The 27,688-nt window shown below is 41.6% G+C and overlaps 1 protein-coding gene across 2 annotated transcripts in view; it reads right to left on the bottom strand.

The window, feature by feature from the left end:
- Positions 1 to 245: 245 nt before the first annotated feature.
- ECEL1 (endothelin converting enzyme like 1) overlaps positions 246 to 27,688 on the bottom strand; it is a 47,017-nt gene continuing 19,574 nt past the window's right edge. Inside the window, exons 2-17 of one of the 2 annotated variants that reach the window (XM_069973397.1) lie at positions 21,917 to 21,985; positions 19,850 to 19,960; positions 19,628 to 19,720; positions 17,813 to 17,937; positions 13,218 to 13,440; positions 12,625 to 12,723; positions 11,095 to 11,169; positions 9,403 to 9,506; positions 8,705 to 8,763; positions 8,513 to 8,564; positions 7,882 to 7,949; positions 6,418 to 6,542; positions 4,688 to 4,753; positions 3,503 to 3,598; positions 2,435 to 2,511; positions 246 to 1,102 (exon numbers count right to left, since the gene is read on the bottom strand). In XM_069973397.1, the coding sequence (XP_069829498.1) occupies positions 1,003 to 1,102; positions 2,435 to 2,511; positions 3,503 to 3,598; positions 4,688 to 4,753; positions 6,418 to 6,542; positions 7,882 to 7,949; positions 8,513 to 8,564; positions 8,705 to 8,763; positions 9,403 to 9,506; positions 11,095 to 11,169; positions 12,625 to 12,723; positions 13,218 to 13,440; positions 17,813 to 17,937; positions 19,628 to 19,720; positions 19,850 to 19,960; positions 21,917 to 21,985 (1,542 nt within the window). In that variant the 3' untranslated portion in view covers positions 246 to 1,002. The remainder of the gene's footprint in view (positions 1,103 to 2,434; positions 2,512 to 3,502; positions 3,599 to 4,687; positions 4,754 to 6,417; positions 6,543 to 7,881; positions 7,950 to 8,512; positions 8,565 to 8,704; positions 8,764 to 9,402; positions 9,507 to 11,094; positions 11,170 to 12,624; positions 12,724 to 13,217; positions 13,441 to 17,812; positions 17,938 to 19,627; positions 19,721 to 19,849; positions 19,961 to 21,916; positions 21,986 to 27,688) is intronic. The other variant, XM_069973398.1, reaches the window with a different exon arrangement.

The raw sequence follows: 27,688 nt of genomic DNA, 5'->3' as shown, positions 1-27,688 counted from the left end.
TCATGGATGGTTGCCACAAGTTCTAGGCTTATGGATCTTCATGGATGGTTGCCACAAGTTCTAGGCTTATGTATCTTCATGGATGGTTGCCACAAGTTCTAGGCTTATGAATCTTCATGGATGGTTGCCACCAGTTATAGACTTATGAATCTTCATGGTTGGTCGCCCCCTAGCCCCCAGTTTTGGGCTTATGAATCTACATAGATGGTTGCCACCAGTTCTGGGCTTATGAATCTTCATGGTTGCTCCCAGCCACAAGTTCTAGGCTTATGGATCTTCATGGATGGTTGCCACAAGTTCTAGGCTTATGAATCTTCATGGATGGTTGCCACAAGTTCTAGGCTTATGAATCTTCATGGATGGTTGCCACCAGTTCTAGGCTTATGAATCTTCGTGGTTGGTTGCTCCCAGCCACCAGTTCTAGGCTTATGAATCTTCATAGATGGTTGCCACCAGTTCTAGGCTTATGAATCTTCATATATGGTTGCCACCAGTTCTAGGCTTATGAATCTTCATAGATGGTTGCCACCAGTTCTAGGCTTATGAATCTTCATAGATGGTTGCCACCAGTTATAGGCTTATGAATCTTCATGGTTGGTTGCCCCCAGCCACCAGTTCTAGGCTTATGAATCTTCATGGTAGGTTGCCCCCAGCCTTTCCATTATTTTGGGTTCCCAGTACCTAGTAGCCCACTGTTCATCTGGGTTGAGTATAAAATGTACCATCTTTATCAGGAGTTCCTGGCCCAAGGTCATTTGTTTTAATCAACCCATAGTCTGATTTACTAACGATAGGAAGATCTTTAAACAGCATTTTGGTTGATGTCCAACCACGACCTGTGTATGTCAGGAACTCGATGACCCATACACTTGAGGGGTGAGGAGGGCTCGGTGACCCTTTGTCGCTTGGTATAGAAGGCACACTTAGACATTCTTCTCCTGATTTAGACACAAGGAGTAATTGTGCTGTGGTGGAGCCGATATTAGCTGAGCTCTCTATGGATCACCACACAGAACATTTCTGGACCGGGTTCATGGGGGAATTTTTCGGACAGTGGAATACCCTCCCAAACTCTTCAAACTGAGACACGCTGCCCATGACCCTAAAACAGAAGCAAAATGAATATAGTAAAAGAGAAAACAGGAAGACAGGGACATAAATGTAGTAGTGCCGCCATTTAACTCATTGGAATTGCAGTGTACTCCTTCTCTCTGGCATACACCTTGGCCGCAGCCTTAATAAATGCCCCCCTCTGTCTTCATGTTGCCACCAGTTTTTAGTGACTGTCCTGTTTCTGGTGACAATTTCATAGGGAGACGATGATTGTAGCATATTACGTAAAACATTTTTATGATGTTTTTTTCCCCTTAATAATAATAATAATAATATAAAGGGAATCTGTCACTATGTATGTGCCGCCGTAAATGAGGGCAGTATAAACTAGTGACAGAAATGCTGAACAGATCAGTGTTTTACTTACATCATTGTGTTCAGCCGTTCTCCTAATATGCAGGAGAATAGGATTTTTGTCACACCCCTCCCCCCGCCCTCCAGCTGCTGATTGACAGGTGGCTCCAATACATAGCATGGATAGATAACTGCTAATCAGCAGCTGGTGGGCGGAGTTTTCTGCTTCTCATGAATATCCAGGACTACTGGGCTCATGCACATAATGGAGAGGACTACTTATTGTCCATGTTATTCAGGAGGAGATCTCTGGATCAGCTACACAGATCAGTGTAAGTGATACATCATCCTGCTCAGCTTCTCTGTCACTAGTTTATGCCACCCTGAGATAGGACGCCATAATCCTACTTACAGAGTCTCTTTAAGCCACAAGTCATCAAGGTGCCCGCCTCTCTCTTTACCCGGAGATCTATAACTCAAGGCTGATGAGATGGGGTAAAGTATTATTTTTTTTAAATAGAAATTTGTCAAATATTCCCTTTAATAAAAGAAAAGTGTCTGGTTCTAGAAAAATTTTTTAAACTATACTCGTTCAGTACGTTTATAGTGGAATTCAGCTAAAATTATTATTTACTGGTGACAGAAGCTAAATCCTATAAATATATTAAATGACAAGGAACAGATATCTAATATATCAGATGTAACGAGTACATTTAACCCAGTGATTGACCAGGAGGATATAGATGGAGGCGGTGAGGATATACAATGATACAGTCAGTCCATCGACTCTAATGGTGATCATACAAACTCCCTGAGCGACAGCAATAAGGAGGCCCGGAGGATATGTCAGTGCTGCGTCATCTTTATAACCCTGGTTATTGGCCGCAGTCTATTGTCCCAGCGCTTTATTATTACTGATATTATGATGCAAGAAGCAATAAGACAATGTGAGTGATCTGTGGTATATACTGCGGATGGGGAGGACACATACATGGGTTACAGTCATGTCACTGGGTGTTAGTCGTACCGGTAATGCTCCGGAGCATGCTTATCAGTCAGGACCTGCAGGTAGATAGACTGAGACCGTCTCTTTATGCACCAATTCTGTGGGGTGAAAAAAAAAAAGGTTGAAATTAAGATTCCCATTGGTTTTGATATATAATATATAGATGTGTAAGCAGATATTAAAGGGGTAGTTCAAGAAAAACATTTTCTTTCTAATCAACTGGTGCCAGAGATTTGTAATTTACTTCTAATATAAAATCTCAAGTCTTGCAGTACTTATCAGCTGCTTTATGACCTGCAGGAAGTGGTGTATTCTCTCCAGTCTGGAGAGCAGGAGAGGTTTTCTGTAGGGATTTGCTGCTGTTCTGGACAGTTCCTGACATGGACAGAGGAGGCAGCAGAGAGCACTGTGTCAGACTGGAGAGAATATACCACTTCCTGCAGGACATACAGCAGTTGATAAGTACTGGAATACTAGACATTTTTCAATAGAAGTAAATTACAAATCTATAAAACTTTCTGACACCAGTTGATTTGAAAGAAATAGTTTTTCACCGGAGTACCCCTTTAAGATTACAGGATAGGAGTTAAGCAGAATAATGCTGGACATCTCTAGTTCTGATAAACGTATGAAACCTCTACATACATATATACGTACAGTGTGTTGTAGCATTTTATGCTTGCACACAAATACATTGGGGTCTTTTTTTTTTATCTGTTTTGATCCATTTTTCCATTGATTTTCATTATAAAAAAAACAATCAAAACACATCTTTTTTTTCTTCTTGCGTACACAAAAACGTAGACAACCACAATTTTTGTGCACGCTAAAAAAACGGATGCGTTTTGATCCATTTTTTGTTCCTTTTTTTATAATGGAAGTCAATGGAAAAATGGATCAAAACAGATGCACACAAATACATCCGTTTTTTTTCATTCTATTTTTTTTTTTTTTTTTTTTAACATAAAACGGATGAAAAAAATGGATTGCAGTGTGAACCCGGCCTAAGCTATTAAAGTTAATCTTTTTTTTTTTTTTCCTCTAAAAACGTCAGTAGGAGAGGGAAATATATAGTGGTTTGTTTCTAACCTGTGCAAATGCAATAAAAAACAGCTGGTCGTGAGTGTATTTCAGGCGCGGTAACGGGCGTTCAGGACCATTTTCTCTAACCCACTTCTGGTAAGCCTGGAAAAAAAAGAATTCAGAAATGTAAATGGTATCGGCACTCATACACAGGCCGCAGTTATGATGAACATATAGGCAGCTTGCTTAAAGTGACTCTGCATCGGCATGTGGTCACGCCCAAACCGTCTCAACCGCATTGTAAAGGTCCTCACACTTGATGTATCCACCCTTATATTTCTCTTAGTTAAGAATTCAAATTTCTGAATCCAGTTAAACACAATGGGACCTGTACGCTGGTCTTACATAAAGCCTTGCACCCCACCAGATTTACCAAAAGCTGCACACCTAGCAGGGGGAAAGTCACTAAAACAATGGGTTTGTGCAAAGATCTGTGCGTTTTATGTAAGACCAGCGTACAGGTCCCATTGTGTTTAATTGGATTCATAAATTAGAATTCTTAACTAAGAGAAATATAAGGGTGGACACATCAATATACTGAATGTGCTAATGCTGCAGCTAGAGAGGAGCGAATCGCTCATTGGTCCACTCATCGAGCCCAAAGCCTTTCAGCACTGCTCTGCTCTGTGCCGCTCCACCCCGGGTGTTGAGGAAAAGCTGGATCCAATCCTGGGAAAAGTTTCCAAGGATTCGATTCAGCTTCTCCTGGCATCCTGGGAGTTGTGGCAGAGAGCGGAGCAGCACCGATGATTGGATTGCTGAGCACTTTGCTTTGTTAAGATCAGCGATTCGCTCATCTCTAACTTTAGTATTTGAAAGGGGAAACCCTGTATGGGTCAGACTGAACTGAGATTTTTTGCATAGAACATCTGACAGCTGCAGAGCTACAGGTGGCTCCATACGTAGAGCCCCGAGAGAGAATGGTTAGGAGAAGGATCAGAATAAACACTATGGGGGAGATTTATCAAACATTGTGTAAAGTGAAACTGACCCAGTTGCCCCTAGCAACCAATCAGATTCCACCTTTCATTTTCCAAAGAGTCTGTGAGGAATGAAAGGTGGAATCTGATTGGTTGCTAGGGGCGACTGAGCCAGTTTCACTTTACACCATGTTCGATAAATCTCCCCCTATGACGGTTCTAGCGGATCACTTCATAGTCATTTACATTGAGAACCATGGTACATACTCACATAATAGGCTAATTTCAGGCCGCCCATGTCTGCAATATTTTCTCCCAGCGTTAACCTTCCATTCACCTGCAATACAATATAGTCACAATTCTGTCCGTTTCATCAGCACATTTGCTTATTTATTCCCATCACTGGTGACCCCCAGTGACCTCCGATGTCAGTCAGTGTCTCATCTACTGAAAGTGTCTTCTGTAGTAAAGGCCCGCTCAGCCAATCACAGGCCATGGTGCTTTCCCGTCCCAGTCAGCCTGTGATTGGCTGAGCGGTCTGTCCCTCTTGTCTCAGCCAATCACAGGCCGTGGTGCTGCCCCATCATAGTCACTTTGTGATTGGCTGAACAGGCCTTCTCCGCAGAAGATGCCGGGATGAGACCAGCGAGCCACCAGAAGAAACCGGGGGACCGCGGACAGGTGAGAATTTTGGACATGTTTATTGTTTTTTTATTTTTTTTCATGAGCGGCGCCATCTTGACAAACCCCTCCGAACTTTGCAGAAAGTGAACCATATTTTTTGCGAAGTTTGCAACGAATACATCGGCTTATTTTACTGAAACTAAATGAAGCGTTATACTCTTTGTATCTGAGTGGTCCAATATATATATATATACAGCCTAGTTGTGGGTTTGGGCAGGAATTATGGTCATTCATTGGATTATATTGATTATATATCAATCACATTAGACTTTGAGTTGCTTTATCCTGTTGGGGTATCATATTGTAGTAGAGGAGTACACACCAGCAGCCAATCCTTCCATATCTCTGCTCTGTGCTTGCAGTTACCAGTATGTAGCTGTAGAGGGCAGCAGATACACAGAGCTGACTGCCTGAGAAAGACAATGGGGAATTGTTCAAATTGTAATGGTGACTATAATGCAGAGATGGGGAACCGTTGGCCCTCCAGCTGTTGCAAAACTACAACTCCCATCATGCCTGGACAGCCATCGGCTGTCCAGGCATGATGGGAGTTGTAGTTTTGCAACAGCTGGAGGGCCAACGGTTCCCCATCCCTGCTATAATGGAAAACATAATCTCTGTCAAAAATTAAATTAAAATTTAAATTAAAGTATTAAAAAAAAAAATTAAAGGGGGTATCCAGGCTTAGAAAAACCTGCTGTTTTTAAAAATTTATTTTTATAGTATTGATAAACCCTTTTATGAATCACCACACCTAGAGGGTGTTTACTCCAAATTGCTTATATGACACAAAACAATGTTTGTATTTAATTTAAAGGGGTTGTTCAACAATTCAAATATTTCTTTAAAGGGATTGTTCACCAAAATGTTCTTCTTTCAAATCAACTGGGGCTAGAAAGTGCCAGAGATTTGTAATTTACCTCTATTAAAAAAATAATAATAATCTCAATTCTTCCAGTACTTATCAGCTGCTGTATGTCCTGCAGGAAGTGGTGTATTCTCTCCAGTCTGACACAGTGCTCTTTGCTGCCACCTCTGTCCATGTCAGGAACTGTCCAGAGCAGCAGCAAATCCCCATAGAAATCCTCTCCTGCTCTGGACAGTTCCTGACATGGACAGAGGTGGCAGCAGAGAGCACTGTGTCAGACTGAAATTAATACACCACTTCCTCCAGGGCATACAGCAGCTGATAAGTACTGGAAGACTTGAGATTTTTTAATAGAAGTAAATTCCTGCAGGACTTTACTATCATTCTGAATTGATGCTAAATCATTTTATTTCTTTAGATCTTCCAGCCAATCCTTATAGTTTCCTCACCCGCTGGTTGTATACAGTGAAGTTCTCATACAGATCTACAATACATTCTGCTTTCTTTAGGAACTTGCTGTAGGATTCCTCCGTCCACCAGTGGATGAGATTTCCGTATGAGTCATATTGACCCCCTACAGTTATATAGGAAGAGAAGGAATACATGTATCAATACAATATAATAGGAAATGGGCCGGATAGATTAAAGGGGCACTCCGGTGAAAATTCTCTCAAATTACCTGGTTTCAGAAAGTTCTATAAATTTGTAATTTACTTCTATTTAAAAACCTCAAGTCTTCCAGTACTTATCAGCTGCTGTATGTCCTGCAGGAAGTGGTGTATTCTTTCCAGTCTGACCCAGTGCTCTCGGCTGCCACCTCTGTCCACGTCAAGAACTGTCCAGAGCAGGAGAGGTTTTCTATGGGGATTTGCTGCTGCTCTGGACAGTTCCTGATATGGACAGAGGGGGCAGCAGAGATCACTGTGTCAGACTAGAGAGAATACACCACCTCCTGCAGGACATACAGCAGCTGATAAGTACTGGCAGACTTAAGGTTTTTAAATAGAAGTAAATTAGAAATCTATATAACTTTCTGAAACCAATTGATTTGAATGAAAAAGAGTTTGGCTGGAGTGCCCCTTATATCTTACATATTACAGCCTGATATGTCTAATACAGTCCATTATAGGACCAATCATTTCCATAGGGATTCTGTTTTAATAATGTATATTATGGACTCAGGATTGCACTTACAGAAGCCATGAGAAACAAAAGAGCAAAGTAATTCTATGATGTATAGAGCAGGAATATAGAGATTATAACCTGGATCTAGCATATAGCAACTTTTGTGCACATCCATCACTGTACATTGCTCCTGATAATCACTTAAAGGGGTATTCCACTCCAACATAACTGATATATTGATATGTTGCTGCCCATGGTGAGACTAACAATTCCTTCCATACTTGTTATTATCTATTCAGTCTCCTTCCCCCAGTTCTCAGCTGCTGCTTTCTGCTGAAGACAAAAAAAATCTGTTTGTGAGCTTTTTTCTCTGTCTCCTCCCTCCTCCCTCCTGAGACGGCTGATATAAACAAGTCCCTGGTAGGCTGTATCTGCAACATTGTAGCTTCTTTGTAATGTATGGAGGATAAATTACAGTGAGTTCATCAGCAACTTGACCTCAGAATAACCCTGCCAGCATTACAAAAAGCTACAATGTTGCAGATAAAGCCTGCCAGGGACTTGTTTACATCAGTTGTCTCAGAAGGGAGGGGGAGGAAGGGGAGACGGAGAAAAAGGCTCACACACAGATTTTTGTGTCTTAGCAGAAAACAGCAGCTCAGATCTGGGGGAAGGAGACTGAATAGATAAAGCCTTTTATCCTATTTTACGGCTGTATTTTGCTTTTATTTTACTGTGTGTGAACATTGGCCGAACACTGAAATAATGTGATAAAATGAGAAGCTTACCCCAGTCGTCGTATCCGTGTGTGAGCTCATGTCCAATAATGGTGCCTATGCCGCCGTAGTTTAAAGATCTGTAAATATATTTATAAAAAAAAGTTACATATTCTGCAGAGATTCAGTGCATTCAGGCATCTGTGGAATTCTGTCCATGCACGGGTCGGTGCTCCCAGCATCATGAACAATTACGGTTTAAAATTTTGCGCTAGTGTACTGACACAGCCTCGCCGCTGTGTCAGTACACTAGATCAAACTTTTAAACAGTTTCAAAGCTGATGATTATTCATGATGCTGGGCGCTTCAACCCGCAGAACCCTTACCACCATATCAGGACTTATAATAAAGGGTTTTAAAAAAATTAGACCCCCCCCCCCCCCCCCATTGTGTGGACTAATGTTTCGTATAAATTGAACACAAAGGGGACATTTATCAAAACTGATATACTCATAGGGCAGTCTTAAATAAATTCCCACCACCTTTCCTCTCTTAGTACAGCCAGACGGTCCTGCACCTGGTGCAGGTACTGCAAAAAGAAAAATCGACACCCCCACCTTGCCGTGCCCCCCCCCCCCCCCACACACACACCCCGCCCTGCCGTTACCCCCGCCCACCCTGCAGTGATTCCTCTAGAACTTACTGGGGAAAATCTGGATCATAGAGTGTAGGCTGCAGAATCCCAGCAGGAAACACTGCGGATGACATAGGAATACTTTACATGATGCTGCAGGCGACTAATAACTGATCCCTCACAGACAAATAAGAAGGATCAGTACATGTTTAATACGGAGATTCCAATCTGAACTAGTAGATGATGACCCCCATCACTCACCCATTTGATTCTTGTTAGGAAGATAGTAAGCATTAAGAGCCTGCGGGGGGAGCAGCCAGCTGTAAGGAACAAAGAATACAAGTTATTTCATAGTCATTGTTTAGAAATTAAAGTGTCGTTTACATTTTTTAGCAGAAATCAATAGTCCAGGCGATTTTAAGAAACTTTGTAATTGGGTTTATTAGGCAAATCTGCCATTATCTGCATTCACAAAGACTTTCCCCAGGTCCCCCCCCCCTCCTCTCTCTCATCCACTGCTCATTATCAGGAAATCTCGACTCTTTTACATCAGTCGAGCCCTGTGTAACCTATGGAGAGGGGAGGGGGAGATAAGTCGCCAGCAGAGAGCAGAGAACATAGGATTACACAGTGGGAGCTGTGTGAAAGCCGGTATTCAGAGGTCAGAGAGGTCAGTGCTGACTTCAGAGGAGATAGCCCGGTGATGTAGCTGTAAATTAACTCTTTGTTGTCCTGTTTTGGTGCCTCATCTTCCTCCACCCCTCCCCTCTCCATAAGAGAACCATGAAGATCGGGGGGAGAGCTTCAAAGTGCTTTTTCATGATAAAAATGCATTTTTCTGCAAAAAAATTTTTAAACAACATTAACACTTTAAAGGGCGGGATTTGACCCGGGGGTCAGGGTGAAAGGTTTCCCTTACAATCAAACTCTCTCTATTAAATAACAAAGTATATACATACGCTGACTTATCCACTTCCTGACGGATCTTCTTTACGGACTGTTTGATGCTGAACCTTATGCTGTTCAGAATGTTCTTGAAATACGTCTTCTCATTGACGTCAAACTAAGAGGGGACAGAAATGAGAAGATGTGTTAGAGATACAGAGGATACAGACGCCATTAGTATCACACGTTCTGCAGGAGACACAAACCAGCTGAGAGACTTGTCCGAGTAGGTGGGATATCAAACACATTCTTTTGGCCTCATTTAAAGGGGAAGTTCACAAAAAAAATCTTTAAATTAACTGGTCCCAGCAAGTGCCAGAGATTTGTAATTTATTTCTATTTAAAAATCTCACCTCTTCCAGTACTTATCAGCTGCTGTATGTCCTGCAGGAAGTGGTGTATTCTCTCCAGTCTTACACAGTGCTCTCTGCTGCCACCTCTGTCCATGTCAGGAACTGTCCATAGTAACAAATCCCCATAGAAAATCTCCTGCTCTGGACAGTTCCTGACATGGACAAAGGTGGCAGCAGAGAGCACTGTGTAAGACTAGAGAGAATACACCACTTCCTGCAGCACACACAGCAGCTGATAAATACTGGAAGACTGGAGATTTTTTTTTATAAGTAAATTATAAATCTCTGGCATTTTCTGGCACCAGTTTATTTGAAATAATTTTTCATTGAGTAGAGAAATCCCACGGAGGAGTTAATGTAAGTCATTAATTACACCTGGGTGGCGGAGCCGCTCGCCAGTCTCGCACCCGGTGAGTCATCAGGTCATTTTTCTATCCTGTTGATCAAACATTTGTCGCTCATGGTAAACAGAAAACTCATTAGCTCCCGGTGAGTGCCGATAGATTGGTGTTTGTTCACAGGCAATTAGCAGCGGCCTGATAGACGGAATGACTGGGGGTAGCTGCAAATACTACACAAATATCAAAGAAACAAACCTACTCGTGGATTCATTTCTATCAGCTAATATTTAATCTGCACTTTTACTAATGACATCTTTTCTGTTGTCTTTGTATGTTGTATATATAGAATTTTGACTTATTGAGGCCACGTGACAAGAGATCCAGAGCTGGTACTTCATCCACAGCCCCAATTAAAGGGGAACAAAAATCTTTTTCTTTCAAATCAACTGGTGTCAGAAAGTTATATAGATTTGTAATTCACTTCTATTTAAAAATCTCCAGAGCTACATCCTACAGTACTTATCAGCTGCTGTATGTTTTGCAGGAAGTGGTGTATTCTTTCAAGTCTGCTGCCACCTCTGTCCATGTCAGGAACTGTCCAGAGCAGGAGAGGTTTTCTATGGGGATTTGCTGCTGCTCTGGACAGTTCCTGACATGGACAGAGGTGGCAGCAGAGAGCACTGTGTCACACTGCAGAGAATATCCCACTTCTTACGGGACATACAGCAGCTAATAAGTACTGGAACACTTGAGATTTTTAAATAGAAGTAAATTACAAATCTTTATAACTTTTTGAACCAGTTGACTTGATTTGTGCCAGAGTACCCCTTTAACCTATAGACGATCTGGTATTATCACCCTCTGGTGTGGTTGGGCTGGATCAAATCCTTCTAGATAGCAACCGTGCAGATCATTGGATGTGTGTGAACATGGCCTTGGAAGATACATTACACTGAATGACTAAATGATTAGAAGATCAAAGAAATGCCCCAGATTGGAGGAGGAGACTTACTTCATATTCTTTATCCATTGCGTCCGGCTTTAGCAGGAAATCGGGATATCCAATCATCACCATCATATGCTTCAGCTAAACGGTTACATAAAAGCTTTAGTAATCCACTCATCAAAGAGCTATGTCCACACAACGGACATTTTATGTAAAGAATGGCCATTGTTTTTAATTAAAACAACGGCCATTCTTTTCATAGTGAAATTGGCTGCATTGAAGTCAATGCAAACAATGGACGTTGCTTACACAGTGTATTGAACAACAACCGTTTGATACGGCTGTAGAAATAATTAACATGTAATTTTTTGCGGCCGTTGTGCATTGATTTCAACGCAATTTTCAGTGCAACAACGGCCATTGTTTGACACTCAATACAGCAGTTGTTGTCCGTACGCTGTGTGATTTAATTCCTATATGGGGTAATAAAATCTGAACAAACATTCTGCACATTTACAAATCCCCTTCATATTGTGATTTCTGGGTTAAAATTTTCTAGCATTCGTGGACAGGATTAAAAAAAAACAAAAAACATTGACTTGAAATGCGCAGTAAATTTGTGCAGATCTGTTTTGTGGTTTTTGCGCTGCCTGGACTGAGTCTAGGAGTCAATTCACACTTGGTATAAATGCAACTTTGTAACATCCACAGAGTGATACAGTCTCAGGTAAGTGGATAAGGCTGGGTTCACACTGCAGTTTTGCAGTCTGTTTTTTTTTTTTCATCCTTTAAAAATAAATAATAATAATAATAAAAAATGATGAAAAGCCAATGCATTCAATTATAAAAAAAGGATCAAAAACGGATCATGTGGTTGACCACGTTTATGTGTATGTTAAAAAAATAAGGATGCCTTTTGATCAGTTTTTTATGTTGGAAGTCAGTGAAAAAAACGGATGCACACAAATGCACCCGTTTTTCGTCCGTTTTTTTTAAAACAGAAACAGAGTGTGAACCCAGCCCTTGACCCCTTATAATGTACTAGGGGGTGACATCCGTGGATTTGGCTGCCAAGTCATTGCAGATTTAGGCTATGTTCACACTACGTAAGTTTGGCAGAAATCACGGCCGTTGTTACAACGGCCATGATTTCTGCTGTACTTACGTAGTGCTGCAGGATGAGGGAATCCTGGCCAGAGTGTATACACATAGTAGATCCCTATCAGATCCCTAGCAGCGCCGTAGAAAACTGACATGTCAGTGAATAGCATTCGCAGAAGACCCTGTCAGTGCAGGGTGCTGTGGGGAGTTCTGATGCGGGCGTGCACGGATGCGCCTGCATCAGAACTCTGCGGTGCTAAGGATGACCTTTTCTGAGACCGGCCTGGGAACGCCCGGTCTCATACATTGTCTGAACATAGCCTAATTTAGCAAATATTTGACCTTCTTTGTGTTTGAAAGAGACCTTTATGCTTTATGGTTTAGTTTACCGAGGATTCTCTAGACTGGATACTTAGTAGCAGAACATCAGCTGTGAGATATACTATATAACTCAGTACTATCAGTATGTTCTTTGTCCTGTGATTTGTCGGTTACCTTTGCTCTGGCGGCTTCTTTGGTCTCCTTGTCCATCCAGTCTAGCTCATCCAGTCTGTTGTCTAGTATGTATTTAATATCTTCAACGAGTTGTTGCACCTACACAAGGTAAAATTACTTAATTGGGTGCTGTCAAATATTAAGAAAGGGTCCATAAAATGTGCTAAAAGTTTTGATCCGTGGTGGTCTGGGGTCTTTTTTCCCTAGTGCTGTGCACATGGCCGAGACCCACTCCTCATGTAAGTCTATGGGTCCTGTAGCACACACAGAGAGTAGGGAGAGAAGTGCTAAACCGTGCCCTTCTCCTCACTTGTCCTACCAGTTTGTTGGGGTCTGAACACCCAAATCCCTGAACATCCAGACAAAACTTTTGACATTTCTCACAATAGGTCAATTGCTTTTTAACAGGTACACCTCAATAATATTGACCAAAACTTTAGAGCAGGGATGGGGAACCCTCGGCCGTCCAGCAGTAGGAAAAGTACAATTTCCATCATGCCTGGACAGCCGAAGCTGGGATTATTGGCAGCATTGTGCGGCCACTTGTTACTCGTTTACTCGTTTTCTCTGCTCTTTGACCACATCTCGGTTACCTTGGCTTTGCTGGATGATGAGAAATACTCTTCTACAAACAAGGCTCCCAGTGCCATCCCGAAATGCTTATTGGCCTGGGTAAGGCAAACTTTCCACAGCTCCAGCTGCTTCTCCGAGCCCTCCATCTCCTTAGATAGTTCATGAAGTGCATCCCGGAAGGGAGTGGAAAGATGTTCACTCAGCACTACGACAAGTCGCCACAGCATGTAATTGTGCAGGACACTGAAAAAAATAAAAGTAAAAAAAAATTACAGTGTAACCGAACCTGATTTTATATTTACTATAGTATACACATTATCATAAGATCATAAGCCCATATTATAAATAGTCAGATGACATAGAAGCATCTTAGACACAAGGGACAAGGTCGGTGCTGAAGATGAAATCTGACAGCTGGAGAATAGCAAAACACAAGAATCACTGAACTCAGGGAGATCAGCAAACAAATCCAATGGATTACTCACTCAAGAATCCCCATTCATACATTTTGCCCTGAAAAATTTAAATATGAAAAAACAGGGTCTGTGGGGCCTCAGTTACGAGTCTCAAAACTACTATTCATTGCCAGAATCCTGCTCCATCCTGATGAGGGGCAATAGCCCAAAACAGCTGTCTGTGGGTGGAGCCTGGCTTTAGTATTTCCTAGGTCATGTCGTAATACTTGCAACTGAGTTGGATTTTGACGTTAAAGGGGCCACCCTGGTTTCCCTACTTGTGTCCTAATACTCACAACTGAGTGGGACTTAAAGGGAACGTGTCACCTAAATTTTCTTTTACTGATTAGAGTCACATACTAAAACTTGTTCTTTTATTCTGAATGTAATCTTTTTTTTTACTATTTGTACATTGTTATGGGGGCGTCCATATTGCCTAAGCTGTTGTTAACAGCCTTTAGTGACATGCTTTACAGCAAAACTCATGGACATAGACGGCAATAGACAGACTCTGTCCCCTTGGGATGAATGTAAAGCATTACTGAGCGCGCTCTGTGACCTGTGAGGAGGTCATTCCACAGGGAGCAGCTATTGTCTCCTCTATCTTCTGGTTTTACATGACGCTGCAATGATGTACAGATCACTTTACAGCATTCTCCTCTTATCACCACAGACACAACAGGAAGTCTCAGCTTAGTTTTAGCCCTAGTAGTGAGAATGAAAACTGCAAGATCTCAGAATTATTTTATAATATAGATAGAGGGAAAATTTGAAAAAATGTCACCAAAAATTCTCTACATTTTTTTTACCATAAAAACATTATTTATACAATAAGTCATTTTCTGATGAGACGTTCCCTTTAAGGGGCTAAATATCAGGGTGGTTTGGTGATCTCCCCACTAGGAGGCGCCCCTCAGGAGGGATATCTGGCTATTCCCATGTTCTGAGACTGCCCGGACCGCGTTTTTGCACATTGTCTGGAGAAACAATCCTCATTAGACTAAGATCACAGATTTGGGGACAAATGTTTATAGAGATTGGGGGTCATTGTGCGGAGCCCCTCGGAGCCATTCGGCTGATCTAATCCACAAATTGCTCGCAACGTCTTTAATCCCGGTAATTGAAACAATGGATGAGTAATCTGCGGATTCCTAATGAAATCATCCTCCAAGACTCAGAGGGCTTTGTGTGTCCCGCGGCAAACAGATTGCGAGATGGGAATAAGAAAAAAGGTCAAAAACAGCAGCAAAAACAACAGCCGGAACCTGCAAACATCCATCTCCCATTACTCCTTCTAGAAGCCGCTGTACCTGACTTTACAAAGAGCCGCCATCCAAAGCTTCCTTATACATTATTCCGCAGCCGCACATCATACATACACGGCTGGATTACTTCCAGATCTGCAGGAATATGAAAGCGAGCCGGGAATAAAGTCATGCCATTGTGTTATGCTGAATCCAGAGTCCGGGCACGTGGTGCGGCTCCATTACTATCAGACACCAAACATTGACATTCAGAACACACTAAGTCCTCGCTAGATCAATGACCATTAGCTTAATGTTCCAACCATAGAGTCCGGTCTGGAAGGGGCTGGGGCACGTCGGCTCGGAGTCAGCCCAGGGCCGTGTATGACATTAAGAGGAAGGAGGAAGATAAAGGAATAATGATAGAGATGGGGGGGCGGATGAGAACGTACACCGGCAGGACAATGCAGAGGGAATGTGATGGGGAAGACGGAAAAAAAATGCATTGACTACAGCAAAACTAGATGAAAAATAACATAGGAAGTCTCATGGTGATCCAAGGCTGAAATCTGGGGTACACTCAGCTTGCACACAACATAATTTAAAGGGGTAGTTCACCTTTCATGCATTGCATTAAAGGGGTTGTCCAGCGAAAATCTTTTTCTTTCAAATCAACTGGTGTCAGACAGTTGTAGAGATTTGTAATTTACTTCTATAAAAAAAAAAAAAAAAAAAAAAGAGTCTTCCAGTACTTATCAGCTGCTGTATGCCCTGCAGGAAGTAATGTATTTTTTCCAGTCTGGAGAGCAGGAGAGGTATTCTATGGGGATTTGCTGCTGTTCTGGACAGTTCCTTACATGGACAGAGGTGGCAGCAGAGAGCAGTGTGTCCGACTGGAAAGAATACACCCCTTCCTGCAGGACATACAGCAGCTGATAAGTACTGGAAGACTGGAGAATTTTTTTTATAGAAGTAAATTACAAATCACTGCCACTTTCTGCCACCAGTTGATTTGCTATTACTATTGGGGTTCCAGAATTGCAGACAGTATAAGACATGTGTACATGGCTTAAAAGTCCAGAGTTACAGTATAGGGGGGAAAAAACAACAACTTTGTTTAGTTTCTACAGACGATGGGGAAATGAACAAAAGGGCATGCATGATAATTTTGGCACAGTATGATGCTAGGAGAGCTGTAAATGTTTACAGGAGTCCACTGATACAATGGTGCTGCTGTATCAGTACATTCCCGCAAAGATTTAAACATCTACACCTCTCCTGGCATCATATTAATACATAAAGCCATGAGAGCTTGAAGTTTACTGCGCAGCTGTTTCTGTCGCTGGTGTTGGTGTTGGTGAGCTGTCTGTCGCTGGTGCTGGTGTTGGTGAGCTGTCTGTCGCTGGTGCTGGTGTTGGTTAGCAGTCCCTGTCACTGGTGAGCTGTCTCTGTTGCAGCTGCTGGTGTTAGTGAGCTGTCTCTGTTGCTGGTGTTGGTGCGCTGTCTCTGTTGCTGGTGTTGGTGCGCTGTCTCTGCCAAGGGGAACTGAGGAGGGGTTTGCTGCTGGTGTAGGTGAGCTGTCTCTGTCTGATAGGAAGCACTTGTTGCTGGTGACAGTTCGGGGAGGGCTGCCTCTGGAGGGTATTAGTGCATGCCTGCTGCAATTTGTGCACAATAAGGTACTCCCCAAATCTGCACACTGTTTATAGTAGTGGGGCTGTGTAACATTTCTGCCCGTACCTGCAGCTCCTGGATATTGCAGGGTATTCCTAGCAGGAAGCAGGTCAGAGATGGAGGATGTAACTAGTGGGGGACTGTGCCAGCAGGTGCCAAGACGTTGCAGTGCCCGGGTGCTTATCCCTGCCCTCCTGATAGCCAGACATATCTCCATTCCTCTATTAATGGCTTGGTACCTGCAAACTGTGCTTGACAAGTAACAGCCAGGCGTTGAAAGACAAACCTCGTCCGTCTATCAAGCAGTAAGCCCTAAAGATTTTACAGGGTCTTCAAAGCCGCTTTCCTTCCACCCCAACTTCTTATGTCATTGAAAGACAACTAGTTATATGCAAAAGGACAGATTTGACCAAAACATTTCATGGCTGACCTTGACCGACCTCTGCATAGCACCGAGGGTCTCCATCCCGCCTGACAGCAGGAGAGGAATGACAGAAACCCCTGAATCCAGGTGTGCACCCTTTGTGGCATCAAACCCAAGAAGATCGGAGGCTGGAATCACTGCCAGAGGTGTTTCCACTAATACTAAGTAAGGCGTCCGAATACGGATTTTTAAGACCAGCGAAGGAGAAGTCGGTTTTAATGAATTATGCACTGACTTTCAGCTGTAGTCTTATTGGTGCAGTGCACAAGGATTTCAAGCGTGCGCCTCTTAGTGAATCCGGCAGGGCCTAATCTAGACCGGTGTGAGAGTACTTATACAGAATTGAGAGCTTTTTCTGGGGTACGTTGAAGGTGGTAAATGAAGTGATTTATAGATATGTTAGGAATTACACTGACTATTGAGGATAGTTGGTTGGAACATCAATAATGCCCATTTAATAGTAGAGTATGGAAACAATGTAACACAAACTGGTGGATTAGTGTTCGAAAGCTACAGTAGGTCTCACCTTCCCTTTAAACTTTCAATTCAAACTTAAATTTTATTCTGACTTGGTAACATAAACTGCAAGACATGGGGTTAAAACTGAGAGAACAAAAACAGGAACAAAGTTCATATATCATTACTACGGCACTCACAGACCTTCATCATCCTCATGTTATGGACATGGGGAGTATACAGGGAGTATTACAGTACAGTACTTATTATTATATTGTAGTCCATTGTGTTAGACAAGGACACCTGAGCTCCTGAGTCACAATAAACGTCCATATGACACAGTTAATGAGATAGACACTCACCCTGTCGGAGTTGTACGTATCATATCCGATACCTTTTGCATATAATCAGTGGCCAACACGACAACCTCTTCATCTTCAGAAAAGTTTTCATGAAATATCCTGTCCAAGAGGCGTTTCCATTTAATCTAAAGTTGAAAAAAAAAAAAACATTTAGCATTTTTCTGTAAGTTGTTGGACCCCATAAAATCCATTTTTCAAAATGTGTGTTCCACCTTTTCAAAGAGGAAATATCAGCAGGTTAGATGAATATACCCAGCGAATATGTCCCTATTGCACAGGAGACGCAGAGGAGGAAGGTATGTCTCTTATAGCGTGTCTCTTATAGTGTGTCTCTTATAGCGTGTCTCTTATAGTGTGTCTCTTATAGAGTGTCTCTTATAGAGTGTCTCTTATAGCGTGTCTCTTATAGTGTGTCTCTTATAGTGTGTCTCTTATAGTAGGTCTCATAGTGTGTCTCTTATAGTATGTCCCTTATAGTATGTCTCTTATAGCGTGTCTCTTATAGTATGTCTCTTATAGCGTGTCTCTTATAGTATGTCTCTTATAGCATGTCTCTTATAGCATGTCTCTTATAGTATGTCTCTTATAGCACGTCTCTTATAGTGTGTCTCTTATAGCGTGTCTCTTATAGTGTGTCTCTTATAGTATGTCTCTTATAGTGTGTCTCTTATAGTGTGTCTCTTATAGCGTGTCTCTTATAGCGTGTCTCTTATAGCGTGTCTCTTATAGCGTGTCTCTTATAGTGTGTCTGTTATAGCGTGTCTCTTATAGCGTGTCTCTTATAGCGTGTCTCTTATAGTGTGTCTCTTATAGTGTGTCTCTTATAGTGTGTCTCTTATAGTGTGTCTCTTATAGTATGTCTCTTATAGTGTGTCCCTTATAGTGTGTCTCTTATAGTGTGTCTCTTATAGTGTGTCTCTTATAGTGTGTCTCTTGCTCCATGAACAGGTAGCCCCGGCTGGCTCGCTCCATTATCATTAGAGAGGGGCCGGCCAAGGGAAGGTCAGTGCTCCTAACAGTGTCACCCGACCGTGGAGCAAACTACTAACTGCACCCGAACGGCTCTGAGGATGAAGGTAAGAAATGTACTATAAGGGACACGCTATAAGAGACATACTATAAGAGACACACTATAAGAGACACGCTATAAGAGACACACTATAAGAGACACACTATAAGAGACACGCTATAAGGGACACACTATAAGAGACATACTATAAGAGACACACTATAAGAGACATACTATAATAGAACTACTATAAGAGACACACTATAAGGGACATATTATAAGAGACACCCTATAAGAGACACACTATAAGAGACACACTATAAGAGACACACTATAAGGGACACTCTATAAGAGACGTACTATAAGAGACGTACTATAAGAGACGTACTATAAGAGACACACTATAAGAGACATACTGTAAGAGACATACTGTAAGAGACATACTATAAGAGACATACTATAAGGGACATACTATAAGAGACATACTATAAGAGACACACTATAAGAGACATACTATAAGAGACACACTATAAGAGACATACTATAAGGGACATACTATAAGAGACATCCTATAAGAGATGTACTATAAGAGACACACTATAAGAGACACACTATTAGAGACATCCTATAAGAGACATACCTTCCTCCTCAGCATCACCTGTGAAATAGGGACATATCAGCAGGTTAGATTTGTCTATCCTGCTGATAGTTCCCCTTTAAATAGCCTCAGCAATATTACAACATGCTGGTACTATGTTCTTTCATACTTTCATTATTAAGAAGAGGTAAAGAGAAGTCATACTCACATATGGGGCGATTTGCTGCAGCTGAGAGATGGTGACTTTGTTGTACATGGTGCTGATGTCACGTCTGATGTCATCAAACTCTGAGATTGTAATCTGAAAGTTGGAAAAAAACAATAAGTGACAATGAAGTCCACAGTCTTCTCTAATGATTGTCGATGGAGATGATGTAGAAGCTAAGCAGGTCGCTATATTGAGAGAAATGATATTAGAACGGACACTTACATTGGCCAGATCCTGTTCTAGGAGAAGAATCTCTTGAGCTTTTTTTTGCACATGTTCAACACCAAGAAGGCTGAGGATTTTCTGCATGAACTCTTTATATGCTACCAAAATCTGCGAGAAGTAAAAAAAAATAAAAATAATAATAATATCTATCTCCTATCTATCTATCTATCTCCTATCTATCTATCTATCTATCTATCTATCTATCTATCTATCTATCTATCTATCTATCTATCTATCTCATATCTTTCTTCTATCTATCTATCTCCTATCTATCTATCTATCTATCTATCTATCTATCTATCTATCTCCTATCTATCTATCTATCTATCTATCTATCTATCTATCTATCTATCTATCTATCTCCTATCTATCTATCTATCTATCTATCTATCTATCTATCTATCTCCTATCTATCTATCTATCTATCTATCTCCTATCTATCTATCTATCTATCTATCTATCTATCTATCTATCTATCTCCTATCTATCTATCTATCTATCTATCTATCTATCTATCTATCTCCTATCTATCTATCTATCTATCTATCTATCTATCTATCTATCTATCTCCTATCTATCTATCTATCTATCTATCTCCTATCTACCTATCTATCTATCTATCTATCTATCTCCTATCTATCTCCTATCTATCTATCTATCTATCTCCTATCTATCTCCTATCTATCTATTATCTATCTATCTATCTCCTATCTATCTATCTATCTATCTATCTATCTATCTATCTATCTATCTATCTATCTCCTATCTATCTCCTATCTATCTATCTATCTATCTATCTATCTATCTATCTCCTATCTATCTATCTATCTATCTATCTATCTATCTATCTATCTATCTCCTATCTATCTATCTATCTATCTATCTATCCAATGTGTTGCTATAGCAATCTGTCAATCATGATCCTTCAGTAGGAAAAATATAATGATTATCTTCAATAAAGTTTTACTATAACATCCTGATTATGGATTTACTGCTTGTTTTTATTCCACCCAGTTCTACAATGTAGTTGATAAAACATATGTACCCCGAAATAATAACAATAAAACCCCACAGTTATATGAGCTCTCAGATACAGATAATTGAGAATAAGTATATGGTTCTTGGAGAGATTTAAAAAAAAAAATTGTGTCATTAAGGCCCAAACTGCCTTTGTTATTAAAGGGGTTTTTCACTCAAACATAACTTTTGATATGTTGCTGCCTGTGGTGAGACTAACAATTCCTTCCATACTTGTTATTATCTATTCGGTCTCCTTCCCCCAGTTCTGAGCTGCTGCTTTCTGCTGAAAACACAAAAATCTGTGTGTGAGCTTTTCTCTCTGTCTCCCTCTCCTCCCCCTCCCTTCTGAGATGGCTGATGTAAACAAGTCCCTGGCAGGCTTTATCTGCAACATTGTAGCTTCTTTGTAATGCTGGGAGGGTTATTCTGAGGCCAAGTTGCTGATGAACTCGCTGTGATTAACCCTCCCAGTATTACAAAGAAGCTACAATGTTGCAGATAATGTCAGTCAGGGACTTGTTTACATCAGTTGTCTAAGAAGGGAGGAGGGGGAGACAGTAAGAAAGGCTTACACACAGATTTTTGTGTTTTTGTGTTTTCAACAGAAAGCAGAAGCTGAATCCCTGACAGGCTGTATCTGCAACATTGTAGCTTTTTTTGTAATGCCTGGAGGATTAATCACAGTGAGTTCATCAGCAACTTGACCTTACAATAACCCTCCCAGAATTAGAAAGAAGCTACAACGTTGCAGATAAAGCCTTCCAGGCACTTGATTACATCAGCTGTCTCAGAAGGGAGGGGGAGGAGGCAGAGACAGGGAAAAAGGCTCACACGCAGATTTTTGTGTTTTCAGCAGAAAGCAGCAGCTGAGAACTGGGGGAAGGAGACTGAATAAATAATAACAAGTATGGAAGGAATTATTAGTCTCACCACAGGCAGCAACATATCAAAAGTTATGTCTGAGTGGAATACCCCTTTAATATTGGAAGCTTACTTCTACAAAATCATTCCAACTGCGTACAACCAGTATTGTTTGTCTTATACCTTTTCACTGTCTTCATCTTGTCCCAGATAGAGTGTCCTCTCGGGCAGAGTCAGGCCATCTTGATCAATCTGTAAAATGAAGATGCAAGAAGTGTAATCATGGTAGAAAATGCTTGTTGGAGGCGGCAGATGAGAGGAGAGCACAGTAACAAAGCTTGGGTAATTTATGTCGCTTTTATTTACAGGGACTTTGACATTTTTCTATTCAGTTGCAGCAGCAATTTTTGTAGAAGTGATAACAGGTAGCGGAGTCATAGGGGGGGAATCCATCACCGGCAGAGCACGGACCACTCCGCTTATACCGGCAAGTATGGGTCTAGCCTCACCCCTATTCATCAGAAGTAGCTGGCGGCTCGATGGATTTGTGGATATTTACTGCTCTGCTTGTATGTCTGTTGGGAATACTTTAACGTAAGAACGCTCCGAGCTTGTGTAGAGTTGCCCCAAAAAAATGCAAAAACATAAAAGTCAAACACATAATAAGCGTTTGCCGTTTGCCAGTAAGAGGAGCTATAAATATGAGATGGCTGTCACACATATTTTTAACTTAAAAAGACTCTGTACCCACAATCTGTCCCCCCTCCCAAACCACTTGTACCTTCGGGTAGCTGCTTTTTATCCAAGATCTGTCCTGGGGTCCGTTCGGCAGGTGATGCAGTTATTGTTCTAAAAACAACTTTGAAACTTGCAGCCCTGTGTCAAACGGCCGTGGCCTAGAGTGTCTGTGCATTAGGCTGGCACAACCTCTCTGTCCCTCCTCATTATTAGTAATGCCCCTGGCAGATTGTCTCCTATTCATCAGCTGTGTGAACACTGCACATGGGCTGGATCGTTAAGGCACCTGTGCAGTGTTCACTGCAGAGGAATAGGAAACATCCTGCCAGTGGCATTCCTAATGATGAAGAGGGAGGGGAGGAGGGACGGGGAGGCGGTGGAGGCCTAGGGCACAGACACTCTAGGCCACAGCAATTTGACATAGGGCTGCAGGATTAAAAGTTATTTTTTAGGGCAATAACTGCATCACCTGCCGAACGGATCCCAGGACAGATCTTGGATTAAAAGCAGCTATCCGAAGGTACAAGTGGTTTGGGGGGGTCAGATTGTGGGTACAGAGTCACTTTAAAGTGTAGCTGTCATTTAAAATATTTTTGCAGAACTCAACGGTTCAAGCGATTTTAAGAAACTCTGTAATAGGTTTTATTAGGCAAAAGAGTTTTCTTCTGTACTCAAAAAGCGGTTTTCCTACCTAGCACATTGCCTTTCTGTGTTTCCAATGTACTCCTGGTTTTTTGGTTGAAAAATACTGAACAAAATACTGTGTGTGAACAGAGCCTCAGTTTGCATATGCCGTTTCTTTGTTTGGCTATGTTCACATAATGACAAAGAAATAGAAAAGACGTCCGTTATTGCCGCAATTTAGTTGATTTCAATGCAGTGCAATGCCCTGAAGTCAATGGAATGACGGACGTCTAATGCACGCAGTGTATACAATGATGGACGTTGTCTGCATGGACATCATAATAATGATCATAACAAACATTTTTGGACGTCTTTTACAAAGATCGGACTTTATTTTTAGTTGGTCACACGGTTTTTCTTTATTCACCGTTTTTACTATTAAATTCAATAGACTTTACAATTGAAGACAAAGGGCGATCAGCCCACCTGACCTAGAATAATGGACCGACAGCCATCACTGCACTGACGGGCGACCAAACAGCGAAATGATGGACATCATATTAAACACGGTGGAAAAATCATTCGGTGAGCATAGCCTTTGGATGTTTTGTACAAATATAACTCAGAATTCTGAAACCACTGAAGCAAATCTAAACTCTGAGGACAATGGAAAAAATGTTTATATCTTTTCTTTCTGGACTTTGGCAAAATTGATTGAGAAAATTCTATGCATTTTCATTGGTATATTAGAGTATTATTGGATAAAATCTACAGATTCTCGAATATTCATTATTCTAATTGAATCTCAGGAATAGACGGCTACATAGTAACCAGGGCTGAGATTCTCCCAGAAACTTCTCCTGCCACAACTTTGTGGCTGAACGTTGCGGCTTCTCCTGCTGCTGCTTCTTATATTTTCCTGCTGCTGCCTAATTGACCCAGAATGCTTTGCAACCAGCAGGGAGCCGGGAACAGCAGCAGTTTCAGAAAGAAATTACCGGCAGCAATAAAAAAAAAAAAAATCTTAAAAAGAAGCAGAAGATATTAAAGTTTGTGTCCAGGCAGAAAAGTCTTATAGGAAAACCACAGGAAGGGACAGTGTGCACTCCGCTGAATATTCGGGAGGCTGCATTTCAATTCCTTCATTTTTTTTTGGTGAGATTTTATTTTACGGGATGGAAATACACTGCGCGCTATTACATCCATCGCATTTACAGGACAGCATTTTATTTGCTGGGGTTGTATCATTTTAAAAAGCACTTGAAGCTCAATGATCCACGTATTTTCATTCTAGGGACGTCTGTTTGTACTGGGTGGAAAAAGTCGAAATTATTTTCTATACTCAGGATTGTATTAGGCCGAGTTCACACTGCAGTCTGATTTTCTCTTTCATTGTATGCAAAAAAATGGATGCATTTGTGTGCCTCCATTTGGACCTGTTTTACTATTGACTTCTGTTGTTAAAAAAAAAAAAAAAAAGGATAAAAAACGTACACAAATATGTGGTCGATCATGCTAAAAAATAAAAAAAATGAGAGGCCAAAAATCCATCAAAATGTGATGTTGTGCAATCAAACAGAAAAAAAAAGGATGGCAAAACTCAGTGTGAACCCAGCCTTATAAGGAGGGCATATGGGGCACATACCTGGGGCCGTCACCATTTTGGGACCAGGTAAGGGTATGTGTACTTTGAGGAATATGGGCGGATCACCCGTCTGTCTCATAGACTCCATTCTGTGCATAGGCAAATTTTGCCGTCCGCCCGAAGAATGAACCGATTCTTTCTTTGGGCGGATGGCGGAATCTGTCTGTGCATAGAATAGAGTCTATGGCACAGGTGGAGACACGTGCGAGCGGCGGGATCTGTCCGGATTCCTCAGTATGCGCATACTCTAATATTCCAACATCCACCCACGTGATGGCACTGTGGTGATCATATCCAAATAGGAGGAGGGGGTTCCCTATTTTGGGATACCTGGTGACTTTGGTCACAAAACAAAAAAATTGCACAACGTCACATATTTCGATGGATTTTTAGCATCACGTTTCGATGGATTTTTGGTTGCAGGTCACAACTGACTTTCCTTTTATTTACCACAATACAAGTTGCATCCGACTGTGACTGCGACTCCTGCAGCTTCTCTGCCATTTGTCTATTTGGTAACAGCCGAGTCACAAGTATAATAAAGTCATGTGACAGAAAATAGTGCAACAAATTCTGGTCGCATGATTTGGATGAGACTTGCTGCAACACAACCATAAATGTGGCCTACCCCTAACCTAAGGAAGTTGCTGGCTAGTCACTATGCGACATCTTGGCTAGTATTATTGGATATGGCTAGTCACCATGCAACATCTTGGCTAGTATTGTCAGTTATGGCTAGTCACCATGCGACATCTAGGCCAGTATTGTCGGATATGGCTAGTCACCATGCAACATCCTGGCTAGTATTGTCAGATATGGCTAGTCACCATGCGACATCTTGGCTAGTATTGTCGGATATGGCTAGTCATCATGCAACATCCTGGCTAGTATTGTCAGATATGGCTAGTCACTATGCGACATCTTGGCTAGTATTGTCGGATATGGCTAGTCACTATGCGACATCTTGGCTAGTATTGTCAGATATGGCTAGTCACCCTGTGACATCTTGTCTAGTATTGTCAGATATGGCTAGTCACCATGCAACATCTTGTCTAGTATTGTCAGATGTGGCTAGTCGCCATGTAACAAGTATTATTATGACTAATTTTCATCATTCGCCATCAGACTATGCTCCCATGTAGCGTATATGCACAGATTGAATGTTATGTTGAAGATTTTATCCTGTGTTAATCAATATATATAAATAATTGAACCGGCATAAAATTAGCAACATTAAATCTGCAGTGTATATGCTAAGTGTGAACACACTCTAAGGATATGTTCACACTGCGGAATACACACAGAGACTTCAAGAGGATTCCCCAGCACGGCCTCTGCTTAAATTTCTGCACATCCCATAGACTCAATGATACTTAGAATCACAAACTTCTAAGTGTCTCAAGATGTTTTCAATTTGACATGTTCTAAGTATGACAGGCGCCAGAAGTCGGTCGCAGCATACGTGTAATCTGACATTGACTGATGCACTTCTAAGAAATCAATAGACAATTGATGAAGCTGCGACAGTCCGAATTTTATAGGGAGAAAAAAGTAATGACGTAAAGATACAGGACTATGTGATGCTATATCCATGACAGGTGAGAAACGGGACTCTGAGGTCTTACAGAAATACTGACATAGAATGACTTCGACTAAAGTTATCAAAATGGCCGACAGGGTCAGGTGACACATGTTAGCAGAGATTTCTGTGTCTATAAAGGTCGGTGATTTCTGTCGTGATGTTTAGGGACGGAGAATGTTATGACGCAAGTAAGGAAAATCCCTTTATCTGGCTTCATTTTGTGATGCTCAATACCAGGGACGGGGAACCTTCGGCCCTCCAGCTGATATAAAACTACAATTACCATCATGCCTGGACAGCCAGCAACAGCTGGAGGGCCGAAGGTTCCCCATCCCTGCTCTACGATAACACAGAAAGCCATTCTCACAAATACTGGGGGAGATTTATCAAACATGGTGTAAAGTGAGACTGGCTCAGTCGCCCCTGGCAACCAATCAGATTCCACCTTTCATTTTCCAAAGAGTCTGTGAGGAATGAAAGGTGGAATCTGATTGGTTGCTAGGGGCGACTGAGCCTGTTTCACTTTACACCATGTTTGATAAATCTCCCCCTGTGTGTGTGAGGCCGATCATAAACTTCCATTGACCTCCAGGTGTTTTTATTGCCGTTTTTCCAAGATTTTAAGGCACTACGAAGCCGGCCTTAAAGCCTATGTATGGGGATGGCAGTACTATGTGGTTCTTGTAATGTAATGTAATGTAATAAACTTGTTTTTTATGTTAGGGTGTGTTCACACTGAGGAATAGGAGAGGGCTTGAAGAGGAAAATTTCCTGCTTGAAATTTCCTTTTCTTCAGCTTCTTGGCGGAATAGAATTCGAGTGGAAAGCAGAAATTCAAAGCCCCAATGACTTCTATGGGATTTCTGTAGATAAGTCAATCCTTTGGGCAACAGAACAACAGGGCAGAAATCTAATGGAACACAATGGGACGTTGCTCTGTACATATTTTACAGGCGGAATTTCAAGCGGAATACGCGTAAAATGAAGCACAGATTCCGCTTGAAATTCTTTGTGTGAACATCCCCCTATGTAGCAGGTTTCATAGAGGTGCAGGTTTATTAACATTGTGCAAGATAAACAGCAGCAACCTCAGGGACCCAGGCGGAACATCGGGACATAGTTACCCCATTGTATGATATGTGATGCGTCTGGATAGGCACTGTTCTCTTACTGGTGCCACTTACTGGTTACCTTACTATAGTGTCCTGGACAGAAGTTGTGGTGCAATTATCCTTCTCTAGAAGTTTCTGAAAAGTCTCCCTAACCAGACTCTGTGTCTAGAGCCGATAACAACTGGTGCACGGCCTGTGGGCCATTTAGGCCAGAATTTTAGAGTATCTGCCACCGTGGGGCTATGTTCATACAC

The sequence above is a fragment of the Dendropsophus ebraccatus genome, chromosome 6, assembly GCF_027789765.1.
Source record: "Dendropsophus ebraccatus isolate aDenEbr1 chromosome 6, aDenEbr1.pat, whole genome shotgun sequence".
Lineage (NCBI taxonomy): Eukaryota > Metazoa > Chordata > Amphibia > Anura > Hylidae > Dendropsophus > Dendropsophus ebraccatus.
This window is presented reverse-complemented; position numbering and strand designations above follow the sequence as displayed.